General features: G+C 39.3%; 1 protein-coding gene across 2 annotated transcripts in view; it reads right to left on the bottom strand.

Annotated features, from left to right (window-relative positions):
- Window positions 1–6347: 6347 nt before the first annotated feature.
- The window catches only part of nid2.L (nidogen 2 L homeolog), a 40536-nt gene continuing 22987 nt past the window's right edge, over window positions 6348–23896 (bottom strand). Inside the window, exons 9-23 of one of the 2 annotated variants that reach the window (XM_018229098.1) lie at window positions 23655–23804; window positions 21272–21400; window positions 20740–20877; window positions 17315–17440; window positions 16194–16436; window positions 15594–15836; window positions 14960–15202; window positions 14591–14815; window positions 13970–14139; window positions 12704–12833; window positions 11091–11262; window positions 9794–9951; window positions 9461–9584; window positions 7953–8065; window positions 6348–6907 (exon numbers count right to left, since the gene is read on the bottom strand). In XM_018229098.1, coding sequence (XP_018084587.1) covers window positions 6897–6907; window positions 7953–8065; window positions 9461–9584; window positions 9794–9951; window positions 11091–11262; window positions 12704–12833; window positions 13970–14139; window positions 14591–14815; window positions 14960–15202; window positions 15594–15836; window positions 16194–16436; window positions 17315–17440; window positions 20740–20877; window positions 21272–21400; window positions 23655–23804 — 2375 coding nt within the window. In that variant the 3' untranslated portion in view covers window positions 6348–6896. 2 annotated transcript variants of the gene reach the window in all.

Genomic DNA, 23896 nt, shown 5'->3' with positions numbered 1-23896 from the left:
GCTGTGTATCAACCATTGGGGTATTGTTTTTTAGCTATTACTGATATGAACGTAAATTTTTCTGATTCTACCAGCAAATGTTGATTGGCATTGTGAGTATTAATTGAACATTGTCTATTCAGGGGACAGCAGCACATCATTTATCAGGACAGATGTGGCTCAATCTCTAATTTGTATCCAGAAGTTGTGTGGCAATCCCATGGGCAGTGGAACAAGTCTGCTTGTGGTGTTGCATATTTTGGACAACCGGGTTTATGAGTTGTCTGCAGTGTAGGGATACGTGGCCTCTGAATTATTTTCAGCATCATTTCAGTGTAGGTGGCTGCCTTTAGAGAAAAGGTTGGATCTATTGTAGCTTTCAAGATTTCTGGTGTTTTTAGGGCTGGTAACTTGCCATTGTGATAGACCCGTTTAGATAGTTGCTTGGTCTAGTGTTTTACACAGAGTTATATATGCCCTTGCAATAGCTCAAAGTATTTCTGCCTAATAGAAAATCCATTTAAATCATTGTCCCAGTCCTTGTCCAGCAGGGCACACCACACCATGGATACCTAGCTCTTTGCTTGGTAATAAGAGAACATATGTGTGCTTATCGTTGGGAATAGAGTGCATGCCTCCAGGACCGCCATCAGAAATCATAGGGCCTCATATGACAAAATTTCCTGAGCCTCCTGGGCTGCACCCACCGCAAGCCCCACCTACAGGTCCGCCCCCCCACCACAAAAATATTGGTGGCTAGGGTTCCCACATGTTAAAAAAAAAAAATAAATAAAAAGATATTGGTGGTCAGGGCCCCCCATAAAAAAAACATTTGTGGCCAGGGCCCCCCCATTAAAAAATATTGGTGGCTAGGACCCCACATGAGAAAAAAAATTGGTGGCCAGGGCCCCTTAAAAGTCCATGCATTCCCGAAGTCAGCAGCTCTCAGAAAGATGGAGGGCCCGGCTAATCAAGTAAGTGTGGCGTGGCTGGGCCCCCCTTACCCGTGGGGCCTACTACAACTCTTCCCGTCCCCCCCTGATGGCTGCCCTGCATGCCTCTGATGCTTTTTTCCTAGTTGTTGGCCTACTCAATGCCATTTTGGTCCCAATGTCAGCAGATTGGCCCAGTTATGCCATTTTGAAATTCTGAGTTGCCGACAAAGGGAATCCACAGTGAGTATGTAGCTTGAAGGCCAATTTTGGCCTGGCATTGCCTCAAAGTCCTCCAGGTTGTGTAGAGGAGGGGGTGTGGTGAGTTTTTTTCTGGCAGATTGTAGAGTGTGTAGTAAGAAATCCAAGTTCATGTGTGGTATAGGCTGTTGGTCTGGGGCTGTAAGTGAAGGTCTCTTTAATCTTTAATGTGCCTAAGTTGTGCTGCCAGGTTGTATAATTTGAGATTGGGAAATGAATGCCTTTATGAGGCCGGTATTACAAATTCATGGGCAGTGTAGTTGCTGATAATTTGTAATACTCTCAACAAAAGCCCTTGACCCTCTTCGTCTTCTTGGCATAGCGATGTGCCCATTTTTGCATCACGGCCCACCCTTTTAGTTCCTGCCCCCACCACTGGCCGGTAACATTTTTTTTGAAAAGGTGGCAACCCAACCTATGGCCATCTTTTGCCATTCCTAATATTGATAATGATATTTATCATGGTCTCTTACTTTGGCTACAGGGGTTCAATTCATTATTCACTTAGTCCAGTAGACCGTGTCATTGTGTACATTGATTTACATTTTTACATCTAGGAGTGCAAATGTAGTTACTTTTCTATGCTCTGGGGTCATAACTGTCTCACTGTTTTAGGGCCTTGCTTTTAGGTAAGACTATAGCACAGGCCTATCCAGTTTGTCTCCAGTACAATATGGAGCCAGTCATCTGACTGAGTGTATATACCTGGGGGCCATATTATATTAATGCTTGCCATACATTGTCTGTAAAGTAAGCACACACAATCAATGGGGCTGTAGCTGAAGTAGCAGACCTGTTTAGGGATTGACTGTACATACAACAAAAACTTTTCATCCAGGTAAATATTTAAAGTCTCTTTATAACAAGTTATTATTTCTGTCATTGTAACCCTCATGGTTGACAATGGGCATGAAATCACGGCATGCTGCAGGGTTTTGGGATCTATGCCACTCGAGTTGGTAATTTGCCTTTCAGACAGCCATAGACCTGCTTTGCTAGTTGGGGATTGATAAACTATAGGTTAACTTCCAGACAGGGTGCTTCACAATAAGTTTTCCTATGGAGATTATACTTTTTGACCAAGTGTTTGCTTATAGGCTTGGGTAGTAGGTGTGTTCCATTCCAGAACAATAGGTAAATAGCCATATCCCTATATCTAGATTCATTCTTACTTATCTTGGATGCTTAAACTAGTGATCTATCTGATGTTCCAGGCTAGAGCCCTAGGATAAGGAAGATGTGTTCCAGGCTGGAGCAATAGGATACAGAAGACGTTTTCCAGTAATTTATAGTCCAAAGAGTTTAATCTCTAGCAGTATTACATGAGTTAGTTATACTTCTTGGTGTCTGTCTTATCACTTCCTATTGGGTGGACTCGTGTTGTAGCATGCCAAACAGATTTTTGGTTCTAGGCTCAAGAGGACTGTATCCTGGCAAAGGCTATGCATGCCTACATGTATTTTTGCTAGGATGCCCGTTCCAGAAACTATCCAGTCTAGTTTGGCTGGTGATCATGAGCATATGGTAATAGGAACAATTTCAGCCCATGTAGGAAGTATGGTGTGTCTGCGGGAGTGGCAGTCAGTTTCTGTGAGTCAGTCTGTGAACCTTTCATTGATAAGGTGTGGTGTGTATCAAACTAGTACCCTGCAGGATTTGTGTGTTGGGCACTATCTCTGATTCAGCATGGGTGTGGAGGAATCGGTGGATATATAGTCTGCCGAGAGTGTACTTCCTTGTTCTGTTCATCCAGTTGTATATATCATGTTATTTCCAGGTCTGCCCTTTTTGTTCTGATTCCAAACTAGGTTATTTTACTGTGTTTCTCTTTGTGGTTAATCTAGAACTACCTGCAGTATCCGTGATTAGAATCCTGAGTATTCCTTGTGTGCTTTATAGAGTTTAGTTTTGGAAAGACTGTGGTCTACACTAGGGGGCAGATGTATTAAGGGTCGAATATCGAGGGTTAATTAACCCTCGATATTCGACTGGCGAATTAAAATCCTTCGACTTCGAATATCGAAATCGAAGGATTTTGCGCAATTCGTTCGATCGAAGGATTATCCTTCGATCAGAAAAAACTTGGAAAGCCTATGGGGACCTTCCCCATAGGCTAACATTGACTTTGGTAGCTTTTAGGTGGCGAACTAGGGGGTCGAAGTTTTTTCTTAACGAGACAGTACTTCGACTATCGAATGGTCGAATAGTCGAACGATTTTTAGTTTGAATTGTTCGAGTCGAAGGTCGAAGTAGCCAAAAAAATACATCGAAATTTGAAGTATTTTTTATTCTATTCCTTCACTCGAACTTAAGTGAATGGGCCCCTAGGTGCATTTGTATATGTAGTTATACAGATCTGGTGGGTGTAGAATTTTCCTGACAGTGTTTATTTTTCCTACTAAATCGTCTTTTGCAGGTGCCTTTGCTTTTTGAGCTATTTCCGATCGTGCAAGGAATGAGAATGTGATATACTCTGTTACTATCTTTTCTTTCAATGGAGTTCTCTCCCTCCAGGTGTAAGTGTCCTGCTGGTTTCACACGGTCTCATTACATTGGTGTGGGCTTTGCCTCTAGAGAGACCTATTTCTTTCTCTTACTCGGCAGTCCACGTTTCCTCTGCAGAAGTAGAGTTCACAGGTTTGTACTAGGTGTTTCTATGTTCCCCTGTGGAGGTTTCATTCATCTGAGAATACATTATACACTTGGATCCAGATTTCTCATTGTGGAACTACTACACTCGCATTTGGGGATATTCGTTGCTATGGTCCTGGTAAGTATGACTTGGAGTTGACCAGGGAAAATTGTATCATACTTACTGTGATTTTATTTCATGGACAACTCCCATGTCATAGTTTCCTATACCTCTGTAGTTTCAAGAAGCTTATCACTAGACACAGGGGTGGAGTTGGGCTTTTAAAGCTTTGGGGAGCTTCTTTCCTTCTGATAGGAGCACTGGGACGGGGCTATCCTGGTAACTAAGACACAGAGTTGTCCAGTGAAGGAAATCTGGATTGCAGGGAACCATTGCACCTTGGTGTAGATTCTAAGTAAAAAGTAAGCAAATCCCAACAGAAAGGATGTAACAACATTTTTGTGTGGGGACTTCAATCAGTTGGGTGTTTTTGTTATCTTGTTAAGAAATGCCTTCTCAAGCTTCTTCAGAAACCTCTTGCGGTTCAGTGAGTGGAATCTGGGAACAGGGCTGGTTACAGCATAATATTTAAACTGGTTTCACACACCCTCATCTGTTAAGATTTTTAACATCATGTATATATTACAGGAGCACCCCATGGTGTTCTTATTGGACAACGGGCCAGACAGAATATCAAAGTTACTGATGCAGGAAGTGTTTCCTGAGGCGTCTCTGCTCTGTTCTATCACTGAACAGAAAAGTAATAAAATCGCTTCTGCATCAGTAATCTAAAGTTTAGCTGTTCTGCGTATCCCTTGACTGCACAGAATGGCAGAGGGTGCTCCTGTAACACATATTATAACAAATGCACCCACTTTCAGCAAACCTCCTTATGCTTGGTGCTGGTGCTCCTTTCACAAGTTCAAGTTCACTGTCCATACAAAAAGGTGGTTTATTGTCTTGCATAAACGTTACCAAACAGCCTTGCATCATACTTAGGGGCTGATTCACTAAAGGTCGAAGAAGTGTATTATTTATAGCATGCCTTAAGTTTTATGACTTCTTGTGTTTTTAGAATTAACGTTAATGATCGATTCACTAAAAGTTCACTTGTCTAACTTAAGAAGTGATATTTTTACGTTCAGTTTAGCTGAATTGTGAACGGTATTTTATAGCATGCGTTATTTTAGGGCATTTGATATAGGCACACGTTATTAGTGAAATTTATAGCACCGAAGACATTCTGGATGCCACTGGCAGAGTAGAAGTCTCTTTTTCCAGTTCTAGTCATTCTTTTCCCTGGGAAACTTAATATATTTCCATGACACAGAACGTAGTGCATTCTGGACCTGCCCAAGGTATCATGAAAATATGTTGTTGGCTGTAGGTAAGGCTCCAGTTCCTCATAATGGTCTTTAATTGCTGCCCTACAGCTCCTCACTACATCTTCCTCTTAATCCATCTGATGTTGTTTAGTAAAGCCTACTCCTGTGAGGTGTTACATTTCAGTGTGATTATCGCACTATTTTATGCTTTTATCGCTTAAAAGATGTTGGTGAATAATGCTTAAAGATTTATTCTATTTTATAAATATGGCAATACGATTAGAATACTGCTATGCAGAAATGTAGAATTAACACTTGCGATATGTTTATTAACGCATGTGAAAATACTTTGATGAATCATTCCTAAAATAACGCACAAAACTGTGCCTTAAAGAAGGAAAGCTACGGAGGTATTTTATTGCCAATAGATTAGCTGCAATAGTGCAAGCTAGAATGCTATATTTATTCTGTAGAATCCTTTACCATACCTGAGTAAAAAGCTCTAGAAACTCTCTGTTTGTTAAGGATAGGAGCTGCAGTATTAACATGGTGTGACATCACTTCCTGCCTGAGTCTCTCCCTGCTCTGGGCTCAGATTACAGTAGAGAAGGGAGGGGGGTGGGGAAGAGGAGCAAACTGAGCATGCTCTTGCCCAGGGCAATGAGGTTTAAGCTGCAAACAGGAAGTCTGATACAGAAGTCCATGAGTACACAATAGAAGGAAATAAATGCAGTGTTTCTTTTGACAGGGGACTCAGAGCAGCACTACTTTGGGGGTTTACTGGTATATTTAGATGGACCTTTCTGATAAGGCTTACTTAGTTTTAATCTTTCCTTCTCCTTTAAGGAATATCGACCTTTAGTGAATCAGCCCCTTTGTCTCAGCACAAAAAAACGACATTGCAAAATACATTCGTGTTATACCCACACCTATAACTGGGGGCAGTGATCCTTGGCAACCAATCAAGATTTTGCTTTCATTCTTGCAGCTGGCTGAACAGAGGAAATCACTGATTGGGCACATTTGTACCTTTAGCAACTAGTACATAAGCCTGTAGTTTAATACACCATCAGAAGGTGCCAATAGTTAATATTGCTCAGAGGGTTTTTTCCTTACACTAAATATTTTGTTTTCGTTGCCTATTTATAGTAGAAATCCCTGTGTCTGCAACCTAACTCATTTTGCAGCTCAGTGGTAGGTGGTAAAACACACAAAACATACAGAAAAGGAAATGGATTTATTGAACTTATCTGTGAAGATTTTTTTTTCTTTTTTATGGCACAAAAAGTTCCCGATATTTCACAAATGTACTAAACAGCTTGTTGTGATGGATGCAGTTCAAAGCCATATCTGTTCACAGTATACAGTAATGTGGTTTGATAAGAGTATTAGAAGCTACATTGGAAAAGGAAAATATATAAAAATGCACCATTGAAAAAACTCAAGTTACAAATATTAAACAAGTTAAAAATATTTTTTAAAAATCTGTGGCATGTGCAATCTCTGTACACGTGGCACGTCTTTTTGGTGCCAAGCAGGCCCAACATGCTTAGGTTTTTTTTTTTTTTTTTACAGGTAAAATTTCTTTAAAAATACAGTAGTAAAAAAATTGAGGTAAAAAAAAACTTTACAAACTATATTTGTTGGCTTTTTGCATGAAAATAAAGCTTTTTCTTTGCAGTTTCCAAGTAGTATTTGTGCTGATTCTTTGCCATCCCTTTAACTGCAGCAAGGGGAAGATCTTCCATCAAAATTCTTTTCCACTTTTCACTTTCTCCCTGAAATGCACATTTAAGATTTTTATCATCCAAACGTAATACATCTTCTATATCAGTGATCCCCAACCAGTAGCTTGTGAGCAACATGCTGTTCTCCAACCCCTTGGATGTTGCTCAGTGTCCTCAAAGCAGGTGCTTATTTTTTAATTCCAAGCTTGGAAGCAAGTTTTAATTGCATAAAAACTAAGTATAGTGCCAAGTAAAGCCTCCTGTAGGCTGCCAGTCCACATAGGGGCCACCATATAGCCAATTACAACCCTTATTTTGCACCCAAAGGGACTTTTTCATGCTTGTGTTGCTCCCCAACTCTCTTTACATTTGAATGTGGCTCACGGGTAAAAAAAGGTTGGGGATCCCCTTTCAAAAGATGTATTTGATTTAAGGGCATTGGCACACGGGGAGATTAGTCGCCTGCGTGTTTTTTTTTTTTTGCATTTTGGTGACAAGTTTTGGGTCTATAGTGAAGCAAAGGTTTCCTGAGATTTCAGCTCATGATCTATTTATTACCACAAGTTACTTTTCTCCTCTGATAAGATCAATAAGCCGATCAGTATAGAAAAAATGTGATTAAAAGTAGCTTTGTATATTTTGACGCTAGCATTTTACATTACTCATTTGGAAGACAAAATGAATGATAACTCACCAAATCTCTAATTTAAAACAGTCATTCAAAATCAGGCCCACAGCCTCAAGCCAGGATGGGATTAGGCACAGACAGAGGAGGCAATAAACTGTAGGATTAATTTAGCCATATGTGAAGGTTGTTCTTTCCTGACCCCAGCTCCGGCCTGGTGAATGCCATAGGCACAGTTCAAACACTAAATTAGTGAAAGGGGATCGTCACTTTTTGCAAATAGGTTTCCCTTAAGTCTGATAGGGACCTGCAGAAATCTCTCGATTTACATTTTCTGGTGAAAATATTCTTGGCCATAAAACAGGGAACTGGTGTATGGAATGTAACACTTTACTCAGTCTTGTGCTTTTTAATCTGTTAAAGCCACTCTTACCTCGTAGCAGTGTTACATTTTAACCATAGTGAACTTACCTGAAGGGCAGTATGGATACACGGCTGTTATTCCATAGAGATGAGATCTCTGCTCAGGAAGGTATTCTTCTACAATGTGCCCAGTGTCCTTCTTAATAGATATTACCCCATCCCTACAGATACACAATACACATGTCAATGCTTATGTGCTTATTACTGTTAGAATATATTAAATATACATTTGTATTACAGACTACCATTCTCATATAGTTTAGTTTGTGCAGACATATGGCTCATTGGCTCCTAATAAACCAGACCATAGAATCAAAATAATGACAGTAATATTTGTTTCTATTTTGGCCTGATATAATAAATACTTGACAATTCATGACTGCAGCAGCAGTTCCAACAAAATGTGGGACTTTACCACTGTAATACATGCAATTGCTATCTATTGATTTGTGATTAGTTTCAGCATGAGAATGGGCTTTGAGTTCTGAGAATAAAATTAAATCTTACAGAGATGGACGTAGCAACATGGCAACACTCCATGAAATAGGTTCAGTTATATTATATATACCTCAGACCTCACATAATTATTGGTGATTCTGGGGGGGTATATAATACATAAAACCCATTAATATAATGTCAACTAATAATGATATAAACAAGAACATCACTAAGCGCCATTTATAAAATTGTTGCTTAGTGACTCACTGAAAATCGTGTTGCGAAATATGAGGATATAAGAAGTGACCTTGGAGTTAGGCTTTGTGCTTTTACAGGGTCATGGAACTCCTCAATAACTTATAATATCCTTATATAATACACAAAAGCCATGAATATCTTGTAAATGATATCCTTATAAATGGTGAGTTCTGATGTCATCAGTTATAAACGGTGAGTTCTGATGCCATTTCTGTCACATGACTCACTGAAACTTGTGTATTATAATAAATAAAGTACCCCCAGTTGCAAAATATGAGGATATTAGAAGTTACCTCGGAGTTCCATGACCTGTATAAAAACCACTCGGCCTTCGGCCTCGTGTTTTTATATGGTCATGGGACTCCTCGGTAACTTATAATATCCTTATATTTTACAAGAGGGGGTACTTTATTCACTATATATTTCACAATATGAGGTAGTTTATTCAAGACAGTTAGAATTCATTATCTGATTGGTTACAGGTCTTCTTTTCTTATTTAGTTTAAAGGGCCAGTAATCCCATAAAACCAATGATATTTCATTCTGGTTTATCTCCGTATTAATTATTTTTTTTGCCAGATTTGGTTAATTTGAGCTGCTGCAATCATCTGGTGCCAGGCCAATGCTAAATGGGCAGATATAAACTATTATTTTACACCACTTCACATCTGGTGTGGCCCACTGAAGTCAGTGGGACAAATTCATGTGGCAAAGAAATTGTGCCTAGAAAAGTGACAGTGATTAACAGCTCATTACAATGATCATGTGTTCTAACTCAGTAAGTCATACACTCTTCCATACAATGAATTAATAGGTTACTGTACAAACACTCATCTGTCTGTGCAGCGTCAAAACCGTACCTCCTCCAGTCTGTGTGGTAGAAGTGATTTGCATATGCAACAACACTGAAAGGATAATTCAGGTTACTCTGTATGACCCGTCGGCCAGTTCCATCTGACAAAATGCATTCTAGCTTCTTGGTTCCTTTAAAACAAAGAAGATTTGAATGACAATGGAAACGTACTGTGTGTGTACAAATGGCACAAATACTTTCAGAAGTATAAATACACACACCAACCAGGATTAATAGAAATGCATGGTGGGAGAAAATGAACCGCATTTCCCAGAAAACAAAATGGAGTTGACATATTTCAATTGTGTGGCAAGGACTTGAAATTCCTTTGCAGAATTACCTGCATCAGCCCAACAGACTTGTTTGGAGAAGGGGTCAAAGGTTAAACCGTTGGGAAGGCCAATGTTGTCATTAACCAGAATCCTCCTGTTTGATCCATCTACAAAGGACGATTCAATCTTTGGAGCCTCTCTGTTCCAGTCTGTCCAATACAGGTTCCTTTGTGTGACAGGGAAAAAGAGCTTTTGCTAAAAACACAACCAACTGCTTATTATGCCCCTTTGTAGAAGTAATTATTATGCCTTTTGAAGCTAGCGGAATGACTAAATCAAGCAGCCAGTAACTGCAGCCTTCTCTAAATTGCCTACGGTTTAAATTCCACAAGTCACTTTAGGGTTCATTTGCAAGTGCCATCACTGGAATGATTCATATATATACACATAATAATACTCCAGGAAACTCGTTGCAGCTTTAGTTCCCCACGCATTGGTACCTACCACGGTTACGTATTGTAAGACTTTTTTCCCAATGTCCATGCCTTGTGTACGCTACTATTTCTGCCATCCAAGTGTTACGTATGCTTTTCTACCTACTGCTTGCCTCCTGCCGAGGTCTGACCTTTCTCTGCACCCATCAGCCTTTATTTACAGACCTAACTGCCATCTTTCAAGGCTCGTAGCTACAGGAATCCCTATGTGTGGCGTGTTACATGAGCAGGGAATACACTTGACATTAGAAAAAGAGTATAACAGCCACTTCAAAACCCTGACCATCGCTTTCTACAGTCCAACATTCATGGACACTTCAGGGCAGATTTATCAAGAGTCAAATAGTAAATTCAAATTTTCTAGTGTCAAAATTCAAACATTCAAATTTCAATCTCCCTATTCAAATGTAAAATTTGAATGTGAGATTTATCACACCTCGACCATGGAAACAATGCTAATTCGAATATTCGCCTCTTAAAACCTGCCAAGTTCATGTACAAATCAATGGATTTACCTTAAGCCATTTGGAGATTTTTCAGGAGAAAAACTTGGTTCGTATGAATCGAGTATGAATTGAGTATGATTCAAGTTTTTGAGTCAGAACCATTCGATTGAATATTAGACATTCAATTTTTTTCTTAAATAACCTCCCAGTTGAATTGTGAGTATATTCGAATTAAAAAAAATTGACATGAATTTGAAATTTGACCTTTGATAATTGGGCCTCTTAGTGAAAAGTCTTACTGCCGTATGGGTGACCTTCGTTTTAACTGTTCTCCTTGATGTGATGACAAGTGTATACTACTCCTGACACCTTTTGGTCCAAAGTGAGAAAAGGAATATTCCAAATAGCTTGGAGTGGTGACCTACCCTCTCACTGCATCCACAGTGATGGCTCGGGGGTTGACAAGCTGTGTGTCAAACAGAATCTTCCTCTCTGTACCATCCAAGCGAGAACTCTCAATCTTATCTAGGCCGCTGTCGGTCCAAAACAGTGTCCTCCGAAGGTAGTCAATGGCTAAACCCTCTGTGCTCATCAACCCTGAAAGGAACAATTCTTATTACCATTTATTCAAAATGGAATCAAAGAAGTGTCTGTGTCAGCAGTGATCATACTACTACATATGCATGCTAAATACAAGTGGATACTGATAAATGCAAGTATCAGCTTCTGGTGAATAAGTAAAGGTTGATATATCAGCCCATCATATCAATTAGTAACCTGCACAGAGCTTCTGGGTCAAACTGCTAGCAGGTTTTATTGATGAATAACTAAGACTTAATATATCATAGCTCATCACATCATTCTTTGCCACTTTGGTGTGTGTTTTTTTAAAAATATGTAGAAATAGCCTTTTTAACCCCTGAAACTACTTAAACAAGCAACGTTTATTAGAATTTCAAGGTAAGTGAATCTGTTACATTTTATGCAAGCAGCTTATGTATGATGCTAAATGTGTCTGTTGTGTGATTGGATTTCACTACTGCGAATGCACAATCCATTACAACTCGGTAATTCAGCTGTGTCTCTTATTTCAATGTTGTGGTGCTAGCCAGTGAGTTAGTCAGCCAAAGATTTTCACTGTGCTTGTCCAGCACTGCAGTGCATTTGAGGACACTTCAGCGCAGATGCAGGAAGTAATGTAAAGACAATTGAAAACCTGTTTCCAATTTGCAAGCAGAAAAATAGCAACTATTTCTTTCTACAATGCACCCAAATTAAAGCAGCAAACATCATAGCTAAAAGGGGAAGGAGAGTGGGCTTTGAAGGGTGGTGTGTTTACTCACTGCCGCATATAACGGTACATTACAGATCCTGTGCTTGTTACTCATGGGTCTGTGATGTAATTACACAATCTGTTACTGATCCTGTCCCCAAACAAATGACTGGTAAGCACTCAGCTCCAATATTTACTTTTTTTTTTTTTGCAAACCTCACCATTGCACTGGTCATTGGCTCAGGTAGAAAGAGAAGGAACAGTCCATAACAAGGCCCTTAACTTTCCATGCATACATTTCCATTTATGATGAGATGCTTATATAGGGTAGAGGTTAAGTAAAGTTATGGGATTCGTTACCCAAAAAAACATTATTCAGAAAGCTCCAAATAGGGTTGCAAGCTGTCCGGTTTTGACCTGGAAAGACCTTACGAAAACAGGTCAAACTGTCTGTCCAGTTTTCTAAATTAGGAAATCCAGACAAGACTCTCTTTTAAAGAAATGGCGATCAGCCAGTAACCGAACGCAGTGTGATAGCCCTGCCCACTGATGAATTTAAAAATGTTACGGTTATTCCTAGTGGGCCTTCCTATTGGCATATTCCCAGATCACATTATAAGGATGTACTGCCCCACAGTGCATCTGGTACCCAGTTTGTACCCATTCCAGTACATAGTAGCTCAGATTTTTCCAGTGCTAGCAGGTGATCTAGACAAGAAGTTACACAGCCACAATGACTTTCCTATAGTGTTACAGATCAGTTACCTGTGTTAATAATAATTTCTGCTTCTGCGCCTGGTTCTAAGCTTGCCCGGTTGATTGTACGGCCTGCAACATCCGTCCAGTAAACCATTTTCTCGTGGCAGTCATAATCGATCCCAACCACAATAGAACCCTAAGGGTAAAATAAGAAAATCATTAGACTATACTGACATCATGGGCAAGTGCATTATAAATAGTTCCAGAGATTTTTCAGGGGCTCATTCCCCGACAATAAAATGTGACCCAGGTCTACATACACAACAATCATATTGATTCAGCCCAGCAGCAGCATAACAAGCATGCACTGGAGGAATAGCAGCAGGATCAGTCCAAAAGAAACCGGGTAGAGCTCCTGTGTAAGGCAGAAATCAGCAATTTGCGTCTCAAATCACAATAGATAAAAACTTTAATTGACATCCAGGTGACTAAGTCATACCTCAAAACTCTGCCTTGGTTGGTGGGGAAAACATATTTGTAATCATTTACATTGGTCCCACAGTGTCAATATTAAGTGCTGTATAAATGATCTGCTTATAGTATGGAAAGGTTCTAGAGCAGAATTTGGCTCGTTAAGTTCATATTGATGAATGACCATAAGACCTTTACTGTTTACATCTAGTTTTTATATCTAGGTGGCGATTTTGTTTTAAATTCATTGTACTAGCAGTTTAACACCTGCTAACTGTATATCTTGAAAACTAGAAAAATATCATGTCATTAGCATAACACAAACACCATTTTAACCTGGATTATATTCATTTGTTTGAGGGTTTAAACAAAAGCTATGTTTTAATGAATGACATGAGCCATGTACTGTTGATGTACTACCACATTTTTGTGGATTTATCCTCATACCATAGTTATTCTGAGCCCTTGTACTGAGCACTTGCTCTCTCCTTGAGGGTTACATTCCGTAGCCAAAACCTAACCCCCCCTAACAAATCAGTATGTCTGTTTCTTTTGAACTTCACCTTAATGGCTGGCAGCTATTTACAAAGTCTGTCATTTACCATTCTAGAGAGTAACAGGCCACAAATCACTAAGTAAGAAGATCAATGATAAGATTTAATAACAGGTCTCTTATCTAAGAGGAGCACGCAGTAGACAAGTGAATAAACGCTGCTAAATGGGACATGGACTTGATGCTGCTTGGTGTTTAGCCAAGTTTAAAGTTACATAATATTTTTACCCCCCAGAACATATAATGCAGTCTAATATGGTACCACTCCATAACTACAGAGAGTGCACTAGTTGAAGACGATACTTTACATGAAGGGACAGCAGTGTCCTGGCTTTATCCTTATGGAGCCTTGTGCCGTTGAGAGGTAAGTATCCAATCTGCTGACCCTGAGCATACAAGAGGAAGGTGCCTGTTGCAGGAGGGGTCACATCAGGACGCGGAGTTGGGTGCATGGTTGGAGGTGCCACTGTGGGTATACCTATAAATATAAAGAAAAAACCATGGATGTAATGAAGCAGGTGTATTTTTATCTTGCAATCTAGCTCAAGCTGATAAGTTATTAGTTCATGCAAGATTTTTCCTTTACATATTTCTGCCCATTACATGGTGTTTTCTTGGCGGGTTTTTTGGACATAGGGCTTTTGGTTTCTGAGTTTAGTTCAAAAAGGCCAGTGCCCATCCAATCAAATGGAGCTACAAAGAAAAAGGAGGGCCACAGATTAAATATCTTCATACACTGCTAGCCTACTTTTAAAGGCAACAAATGTATGCATCCCAGTGATATTTTAGCTTAAAACTAAAAACTAACACTCCTATATTAACCTGATCAGTCTTATAATCTGCATAGAGGATCTGCAGAGAAACAGGTATGCCCATAATCATTGCTTCCATTTGACATGTACTTATTTGCACCTCTTTTGCAAACTTACATGCCGGTGTCATTCCAGGTTCTGTTCTAGATCCTTCAATTTCTCTGCCTTCTTTATCCACACACCAGCAATAGCCACTGTTTCCATGGCACTGGAGAGGGCTGAAGTCACCGTATTGATCACACTGAGGCACATAATGTTCTCCGCTTGGTTTCCCACCATAATGCTCAATAAGACTCTGCTTCCACCTCTCACATACTGTCTGAGGTCTCTGAGTGGGCTCTGCTTAAAAAAAAAAAAAAAAACTGTTACACTGTAATTTTAATAATGTCTCAGGCATTTTGTTCTACAGCCTAATTTCACTAGGGGACATGGGGACTGATATCCAATGTAGTGTTTGTGTGTGATTAGAACTAATTCTTAATTTACCTGTATCACCGCAATTTGGGGATGGCCTGCCTGGTGGAGTTCTTGTTCCAGCAACCTCTTCACCTAATTTGTCCACACACCAACAATGTCCAGTGCTGCCATGACACTGTAACGGAACATAATTGCCCTCTACATCACACTCTGGAACAAATTGTCCCACGATTGGATGAGGGCCTCTTGAGTGCAATTGGCCAAGCAACTGCTGGCGCTTTTCTAAGCAAGGGGTCCTCAGGGGCTCAGGACCTAGAGACAAAATTAAACATTATTTTATGTACCTTAGTTTTATTTATGTGCTTTCAATGTAAGGTTCTCAGTTGGTATTTGCTGAATAAAAAATATATTTTCCCTTGACTTTACACTACATGATACAGGAAAGAAGGGGTAAAGCAAATAAATGCCAATATGCACAATGTTCTCTGCACATAAAGTTACATCACACTGTAACTAATATGAAATAGGAAATAGAAGGTAAACAACTCACAAGTGACATACAGTCTCTATATTAAAGGTGACAAAGAAGATCACGCAATACTTCTACTATATGTCTAGTATTTCTGTAGGAAAATATATATATAAATGTCTGTGTGACAGCTGTGTTAATGAATGTGTGTTTAGATTAAAAATTCTAATTTACCTTTGTCTGCACAATTTGGGGATGTCCTGCCTGGTTGTGTTCTTGTTCCAGCAATCTCTTCCCCTAATTTATCCACACACCAACAATGGCCAGTGCTGCCATGACACTGTAATGGAACATAATTGCCCTCTGCATCACACTCTGGTACAAACTGTCCCACGACTGGACGAGAGCCCCTTGGGTGCAACTGTCCAAGCAACTGCTGGCGCTTTTCTAAGCAAGGAGTCCTCAGGGGCTCAGGACCTGGAGACAAAATTAAACATTATTTAAGGGTACCTAAGTTTTAATTATGTGCAATATATGCAAGACTCTTAGTTGCTATTTGCAGAATAAATGATTTATTTTTCCTTGATTTACACTACGTGGCATAGGAGAGAAGGGGTAAAGCAAACAAATGCCAATATGCATAATGTTCTCTGCACAGAAAGTTACATCACACTGTAACTGCATGGTCTGCTTAATAGGAAATAAAGGGTAAACAAGACTGATAATTGACATATTTATAAAAGGTGACAAAGAAGATCATGCAATACGTCTATATATATCTATCGTTCTTCTGTAGGAAAACAAAACGTGTGTGTATTCAAATTTCTAATTTACCTTTGTCACCACAATTTGGGGATGGCCTGCCTGGTGGTGTTCTTGTTTCAGCAACCTCTTCACCTAATTTGTCCACACACCAACAATGTCCAGTGCTGCCATGACACTGTAATGGAACATAATTGCCCTCTGCATCACACTCTGGAACAAACTGTCCCACGACTGGACGAGGGCCTCTTGGGTGCAGCTGTCCAAGCAACTGCTGGCGCTTTTCTAAGCAAGGAGTCCTCAGGGGCTCAGGATCTGGAGACAAAATTAAACATTATTTAAGGGTACTGGAGTTTTAATTATGTGCATTCAATGTAAGGCTCTTAGTTGCTATATCGGTTAGGACTCATTTATAAACACTGGGCAGATTTGCCCATGGGCAGTAACCCCATATCAACAAACCAGTGATTGTATTTTTTTTTAGACACTGTAGGTTGAACAATGAAAGTAAACATCTGATTAATTGCCATGGGTTACTGTTTAGGTACACATTTGCCCAGTGTTTGTAAATAAGCCCCATTACTGTCCCAATTTTGTTTCATTCAAGGGGAGTTTAAAGGCTCAGAAACTTCAAAATGTTTTACATGTATATAAATGTTATATAAAATGTAGAACATTATACAATACGGGGTTAGATCTAGAACTAAAAGCCCTTAGGGAAAATGCATGCAGGCCAATTTCCAGTATTTTGCCACCCGTGCAATGTGCAGCCCATTAATTGACTTGAATGGTAATTGCCTGGACCTGCTGGTGAATTTGTGGCTCAGGCGATTATCACTCAGAAAAGCTCACTACTTTCCAAGCTCCACGCAGGCGGAAAACCCCTGGGAAACTACATGTCTGCAGCACCATGTATAGGACCTTCCAACAGGCCTTTCCAACCAATATCTGGCCAAAAATCAGCCAGATATCAATCGGGTAGGTTTGATTTTCCTGTCGGATCAAACATTTGGATCAGCCTGCTATTGCTCATTTCAGGGTGGGCATATAGGTGAAAGATCCACTTGTTTGGTGTCCTTGCAAAAGGAAAGGATCTTGTATTACGTGACCAACTTTACGTAGATAATCCCATCAATGACTAACAAGGCTATATAGTGCTTGTAGAGACAGCATTCCCTGCTTTCTGTCTATACCTAAGATCTGAGTACACTGGAAGCCATCTCCCTCATAACCGCTATTACACCGACAGGAGAAAGAGCCCAGGGTGTTGGTGCATGAGGCATCTGGATGACATCTGTGCTCAGTGCATTCATCGACATCTGTAGAAGAGTAAAATACATCATAATGTAAAGTGCAACAGATAGTGTAATTATACGCACATGACTAGTAACATGAAATGGGAATGATGTTCAAAATTAGCACCCACTGAATCCTGACCAGACATAACCATCAGATTTGCCTGACATCTCTTCTGATGCCTTTCATGTCCATTCCTATTTATTTTACACCCAGTCACATCTGACATTGTTAGCATTTACCATTTCTCATTCCTGCCAATTCAGAATCCCTCCAAGAGCTTGTGCCTGTCACTCTGAGTCCTTAAATAAAGGGGTGTGCAGATGCTTTGATCAATGGGACTGTGATCATTCACATACCTCACTTCTATAGCATGAGGGCTCTCAGCCTCAGGGGCCTTTATGCTATTTTATGGATGGACTTTACAAAGGGGCCTCAATACAACAGGATGTGGAACACACTATTTCGTTACATTTCAGGATCGTTCCTCTGGATTTAACGATAGCAGGCTCACTTTTTAATAGATGTCATTTTCTTTTAAGATACTTTCTAAGATTAAGCATGCAAAGACAAATTTAAAGATTTAGCTACAACCTGGATTTGTACAACAAATTGCACATTTCTATGGTTTCAAAGTCAAACATGTAATAATGATAAGGGTTTGTTTTATGGTGCAGCTATAGTTTATTGTGTGAACAGTAAGCTCCTTCACTGCATCTTTTAATTCACGCTTGAGGTGAAGTTGCCATAATATTTTCATCCACGTTTGAAAATCATCCATGGTGCGAAACCACAGATGGTCACAAAGTGTTATAAATATTTGGTGTTAATGAATCACTATGCTAAGAAGAAGGTTTAGCTTTAATTTACCCAAGGGAAGCAATATTGCAGCTCCCCACACATATGTACAGATACAAATCTATAAAGAAAAGCGATTCAGGGCACATTATACATCACTGAAAAAAACATGGAGGGTATCTCCTACTTTAAGCATGGCTTCAGTGGGGCACCACAAGAGACTCTTGAGATAACTACGTGCAAGAGACCCTATAGTTAAACCCCGCTCAAAGAAAGGGAAGGAAAGGATTTGGCTCTGTTGTAAGATAAGGCTTTGATGCTAAGTGAGATAATGTTATGTCTTACAGTGTTACCAGAATGTTACTGATATTATGTCTGTCATGTTCTAAAGCATTTCACTCCCATTCAGCCTTCATGCTACACATCATTACTTGTGCAAATTGTAGGACAATATATATCAGACAGAGATCAAGTGGAAAAATGAACGGAGTAGAGCATTTTCCGGTTTCTACAGCATTATACCATTTAAAAGAATACGAGACATTAAAGGTGAACTAAACCCTCCCAATAAGAAAAGCCCCTACCTACTACCCAAGATAGTCCCCCAACCCGGCTTCCCCCCGCATAGTTTATTAACCCTGAAAGTGTCCTGAATACATTGCTCACGTATCGTTGCAGAGTAAGTGCAGAAGAGCTCATGGTCGTGCCATTTTCCAGATTTTCTTTGGGTCCTCTTCCTTCCCTACAGCAATTTACGGCACTATTGGTGCATGCACAGTTGCTACGAACTGGAAGACTGCTCCAACTGTGCATGCACCATTATGGAAAACGAAGATCCGGAAGATGGCGCCCATGAGCTCCGCTGGTGGGGTTTGGTTCTCCTTTAAGTTGTATATTTGAATGATAACTGTGCTAAGGTTTTTCCCGTGAAGGATTTTCTAGCTCCTTATAGTTTCAGAGGGCTCCATCCCAGGCTTCAAGCTGTACTACAACTAACAGAATGGCCTCAACAGACAATGGTCAGGAAGGGCATTGGTTTAGACCCATAGTCCAGTAGGCTGCTAACTAGGTCATGGTTGGCCAATACCTGCCGATGTATGGGCAATTTAGCTGAAAGCCTTATATCCTTCCTTCCGATAATACTATACAACTATACAAAACAAATTTTCATACTATATTCAATCCGTGTATGGCGGAGGGGGGCTGACCGATATCATCAGAATTCTATTGTTTCTACCTGTATATCGGACGATTCAGCTCAACAAATGTATATTTCAATAAATGATCTTTCCTTAAAAAGATCTTTTCCAGAAAAAAAAAATCGTAATTGTAACGTCTATGGCCACATTTCGGGTGCTGATCATTATTGTATAATCTGCTTTAGATACAACAGAGAGACTGTATAGAGATCGGCAGAAGAAAGAGGACTAAAAGTTTTGAACTCTCCCTATAGTGAACTGCTAATTGTTTGTAAAGCTCGGAAATTACACAGCAAAGGACTGATGAAAAACAACTCACAAATGCCAACTAAAGAAAATACAGAAAATTCCTTGAACTCATGATCAGGCAACATTTCCACATGGCACCAACAGTACATTGCCTGTTTATTTCACAGTTGTGCTATGGATAATTATGGGTGCCCTTTAACACCCTGTGAAAAAGGCAAGCCTGTGACTCGCATAACAGATGCATCACAAACCAGTTCTTTGAAGTTCATCTGTGTTAGTTTTACTAATGCCCCCCTCACAGACACATTTTACAAGTACGTGTGGGATGTAACAGTCTAGGGACCCTGGTGTAAGGAGATAGATAACTGCTTCTCGGTGAGGCATTATTAAACCTCAGGCATGGTTACCTTTAGAGCAGCAGAAAGTTCAAAAGAACATGTACCAGTTTGCAGATGACTTTGAAAATGCATAACTACACAAGCAGTACACATAATTGCTGAAAAAGTAATATATCCTAAATCGCCTCGGAGAAAGAAGTCGTATTAAATAGTGGGGTCAGAACACAAAAGAATGTAGGATGTAAGATCCTTACATCGGGCAAGCTTTTGTAGGGTTAGGTATACTGCAGGGACAGTGAAGTGCCGTATATTATCACAGACTTTTACAGTATGAAAGTTTGCTACCGTTACACAATGCCCTACAGAAAATCTAATGTAATTGTAATAAGTGCAAGATAAGATATTAAAAGGCTAGAGTCAGCACTGACACTTGTCTGTATATAAACACACATTTGTCTATCAATCTAAATAGTGAACAAAGTGCAAAATTAATAACATTAAAAATATATATATATTTAGACTGAAATGTCTATGGGGCAGGGACCTCCATCCTTAATCTGTATTATAAGTGTGTGTGTGTGTATATATGTGTATATATGTGTATATATATATATATATATATATATATATATATATATATATATATATATATATATATATATATATATATATATATATATATATATTTATTTATTTATTTATATATATATTTATATTAGTTGATTCATTGGTACTTACCAACACACTTCTCTCCACTCATAATAAATCCAGGGAAACATTGACACGTGTAAACGCCATCTCCATGGGGAACACAGCGGGATGTATCTCTGTTACACATATGCCTTCCATCTTCACATGGGTTTATTGAAGAAGCCACTAAATGTAGAAGTAAAGTACAGACACAGAATAGTCAGACTATAGTCAGGTGAACCATACATACAGTGTGTGCCGGTATGCTGAAAAACAATACTGATGTAATTTTCCCAACATGTTTCCTTTGCATAGACTTCTATATGTAAAGGAAATTAACAGGTGAAATGCAGAAATTACTAGAGGAATGACTTTATTGTCGAGTTTTAGAAAGCCGAGTGACTGAATGGAGGCAACTGAGCAGCAAGGCAGGTTAGCAGAAGGCTCGACCGAACTCAAGAACAGGGAGACCACATGCTGGAACATACTCATATTTGTCTCATTGATGTGGAAGAACTATAACATTTTATCTAATCAAACAGATAGACAAATCTCATGTCAATAAGTCAGGATCACTTACAGATGCAGTTGTGCTCATCTCCAGATAAAGTGAAACCACTGGCGCACTCACAACGGTAACTCCCCTGGAGGTTGACACAAACTGTGTTCTGGCCACACCGGGTAAAGCCAACTTCACATTCATTTACATCTAGAAGTGATGTCAGAACAAAACAAGATTTAGCAGATTCACAGCAAATGAAGAACTATATAATGTTTAGACAAATCAATAATAAACAAGACATGTCCTATTTAAAAATGGTAGGCAAGACACACTAGAGGGAGGCAACAATGGGTGCTTTTCAGCCAATGAGATGTGTGCTTTTTACACATGTAAATGCTACCTGCTGATTGGTTACTATATGTGATTAGATCCTAATGCACCTTTACTTTCACAATTATAATCATCCAGATATGGAAGTTGAAGACTGCCATTGAACTATCTGTGATCAGGGTGTATCCCCAATTGATTTTCTTTAAATCGGGGCTTTACTACAGGTCAATGTTTTACGGATGGCAAATGCTACTTAGCAAAATGTTTTACTCAATCATTTATATTAAATACACTACAAATGAGGACATATCTTATTGTAATTAAAGAAGCTCACTTCTCTCCATATTTGCATATGCTTAGCATTATTGAAATAGTAATTTCCTTGTTTGTGTACATGGTTTAGAGTATAGATTGTAAATTACCCGAGGCTGGCAGCAGTCTATGCAAAGCTGTGCTATATAAATACATAATCATAATAATAATCTCCTATTCTCTGCACTGCTAGTCCAGTTTCTTGAAATGATGTAGCAGAAGTCATCGGATTATCAGTCCTGGAGGAGAGCTGAATGCTACATTGGTTACAGTCAGAACTAGCAGTGACTGCAGAAAACAGAAAGGGATATACAGCACAATGACTGCATGCTCAGGCTGGTAATCTGTAGATTCTTGCAAATGGCAGAGAGGCTGCTGTAAGATGCCATAGACAGTCACTATTTAGTGGGCTTGTGGGGGCAGTTTGGGCCTCTTGGTCTTGAAATGGCAGGGCTTATTTTGAATAAGTCGGTGCCCATCCTCAGCCTCCTCCACTGCCTCTACTCCAAGCTCCCTCCCTGCAACACCTATAGGTGGAAGTGGCCACTTAAGACTTGCACCTCATCTAATATAGCCTAAGGGTGAGTGCTGACTTCTAATCTTGACACCTACTCTGTTAAAAAGTTACGTGGATGCCAACGGCATCCTCATCTGTTATTTTTCAGATACAGATCATGCAGGAGCATGCGTCATTGAATCTATGTCCTGAATCAGCTTTGACTGTGCATGCTCTTGCAAGATCTGTATCGGAAAACATGACAGATTTTCCCCAAGACTTTCCCCCTAGCAGATTTATGCTAGGTTGACACTCAAGGAAACATTTTAAAAGTATAGATACTGTGGGAGGGAGCTAGTGTTTAGTTCTCATTTAATAGAAATTATATTTAAAAATAATTGTAAATGATTTTATTTTAAATGTACATTGAAAATTTACTTCATTTTCTTTCATTTCTTTTACATGGAAATTCCCTTTAAGTCAGTAGCCCTCGGTACCATTGATCCCCAACCAGTGGCTTGCGAGCAACAACCCTTTGGATGTTGCTCTCAGTGGCCTCAAAGCAGGTGCTTATTTTTCAATTCTTGGCTTGGAAGCAAGTTTTAATTGCAGTGGGTAGACTGCCAAGTCCATAGAGGTGCTAATCAAATCTGTCATTTGGCATGCTAAGGGAACTTTTTACATTTGAATATGGCTCACAGGTTAAAAAAAAAAAAAAAAAAAAAAAAAAAAAAAAAAAAGGTTGGGGACCCCTGGCCTAAAGCTTCTTAAATATATATATATATATATATATATATATATATATATATATATATATATATATATATATATATATATATCTCTATCTATCTATCTATATATATATATCTATATATCACACACACACACACACACACCTTTGTTGATAGTAGTCAGTATGAAAGTAGAGAAATCTCGTTTTTTTTTTTTTTTTAATAGAACTCACCAGTTGTGAAGGGAGGTCCAGGGGCGCCGCCCTGAACCCTCAGCTTGGGGAGCGTACCACTGTATAAAGAAAAAAGGGCAGGCACTAGCAGAGACCAATCTTCCAGGCAGGCTTGTCAAATCATTAATTACGTAGTTTATTTCAGTACACAAGGATACAGCCTTACATGTTTCATATCATTCAGACACTTAATCATGGGCTCTATAGTAGTTAGGCTCATAGTGTCTGCCCTTTTTTCTTTATACGGTCTTCCTTAATATTTAACATATGTAATGTTAGTTGTTAGCTCCTGCAGTCAGGATAGGGAAAGACATTTGCTATAATAAAGCAAGCTTTACCTGCTTCATAGAAGACCTTACCAGTGCAATCTCTCCCATCTCCTTGGTATCCAGATGCACAAACACAAATGTATTCTAGACCACTGCCAGGCTGGCATTTGGCTCTTGTGTCACACAAGTGGGTACCATCATAGCATGGGTTAACTTTGAGGTCTTCCTCTCCAGTCGAATCTATAACAAAAGAAAAGTTAAAATATACTGACTGGCAACTAAAAAAAAAAATTAGAATGAAACCAGTAATACAATATTCATTTGAGAGTCGA

This window comes from Xenopus laevis, chromosome 8L (genome assembly GCF_017654675.1).
Source record: "Xenopus laevis strain J_2021 chromosome 8L, Xenopus_laevis_v10.1, whole genome shotgun sequence".
NCBI classification, from domain to species: domain Eukaryota; kingdom Metazoa; phylum Chordata; class Amphibia; order Anura; family Pipidae; genus Xenopus; species Xenopus laevis.
The sequence above is the reverse complement of the archived record's forward strand: the minus strand, read 5'-3'. Positions and strand labels throughout refer to the sequence as shown.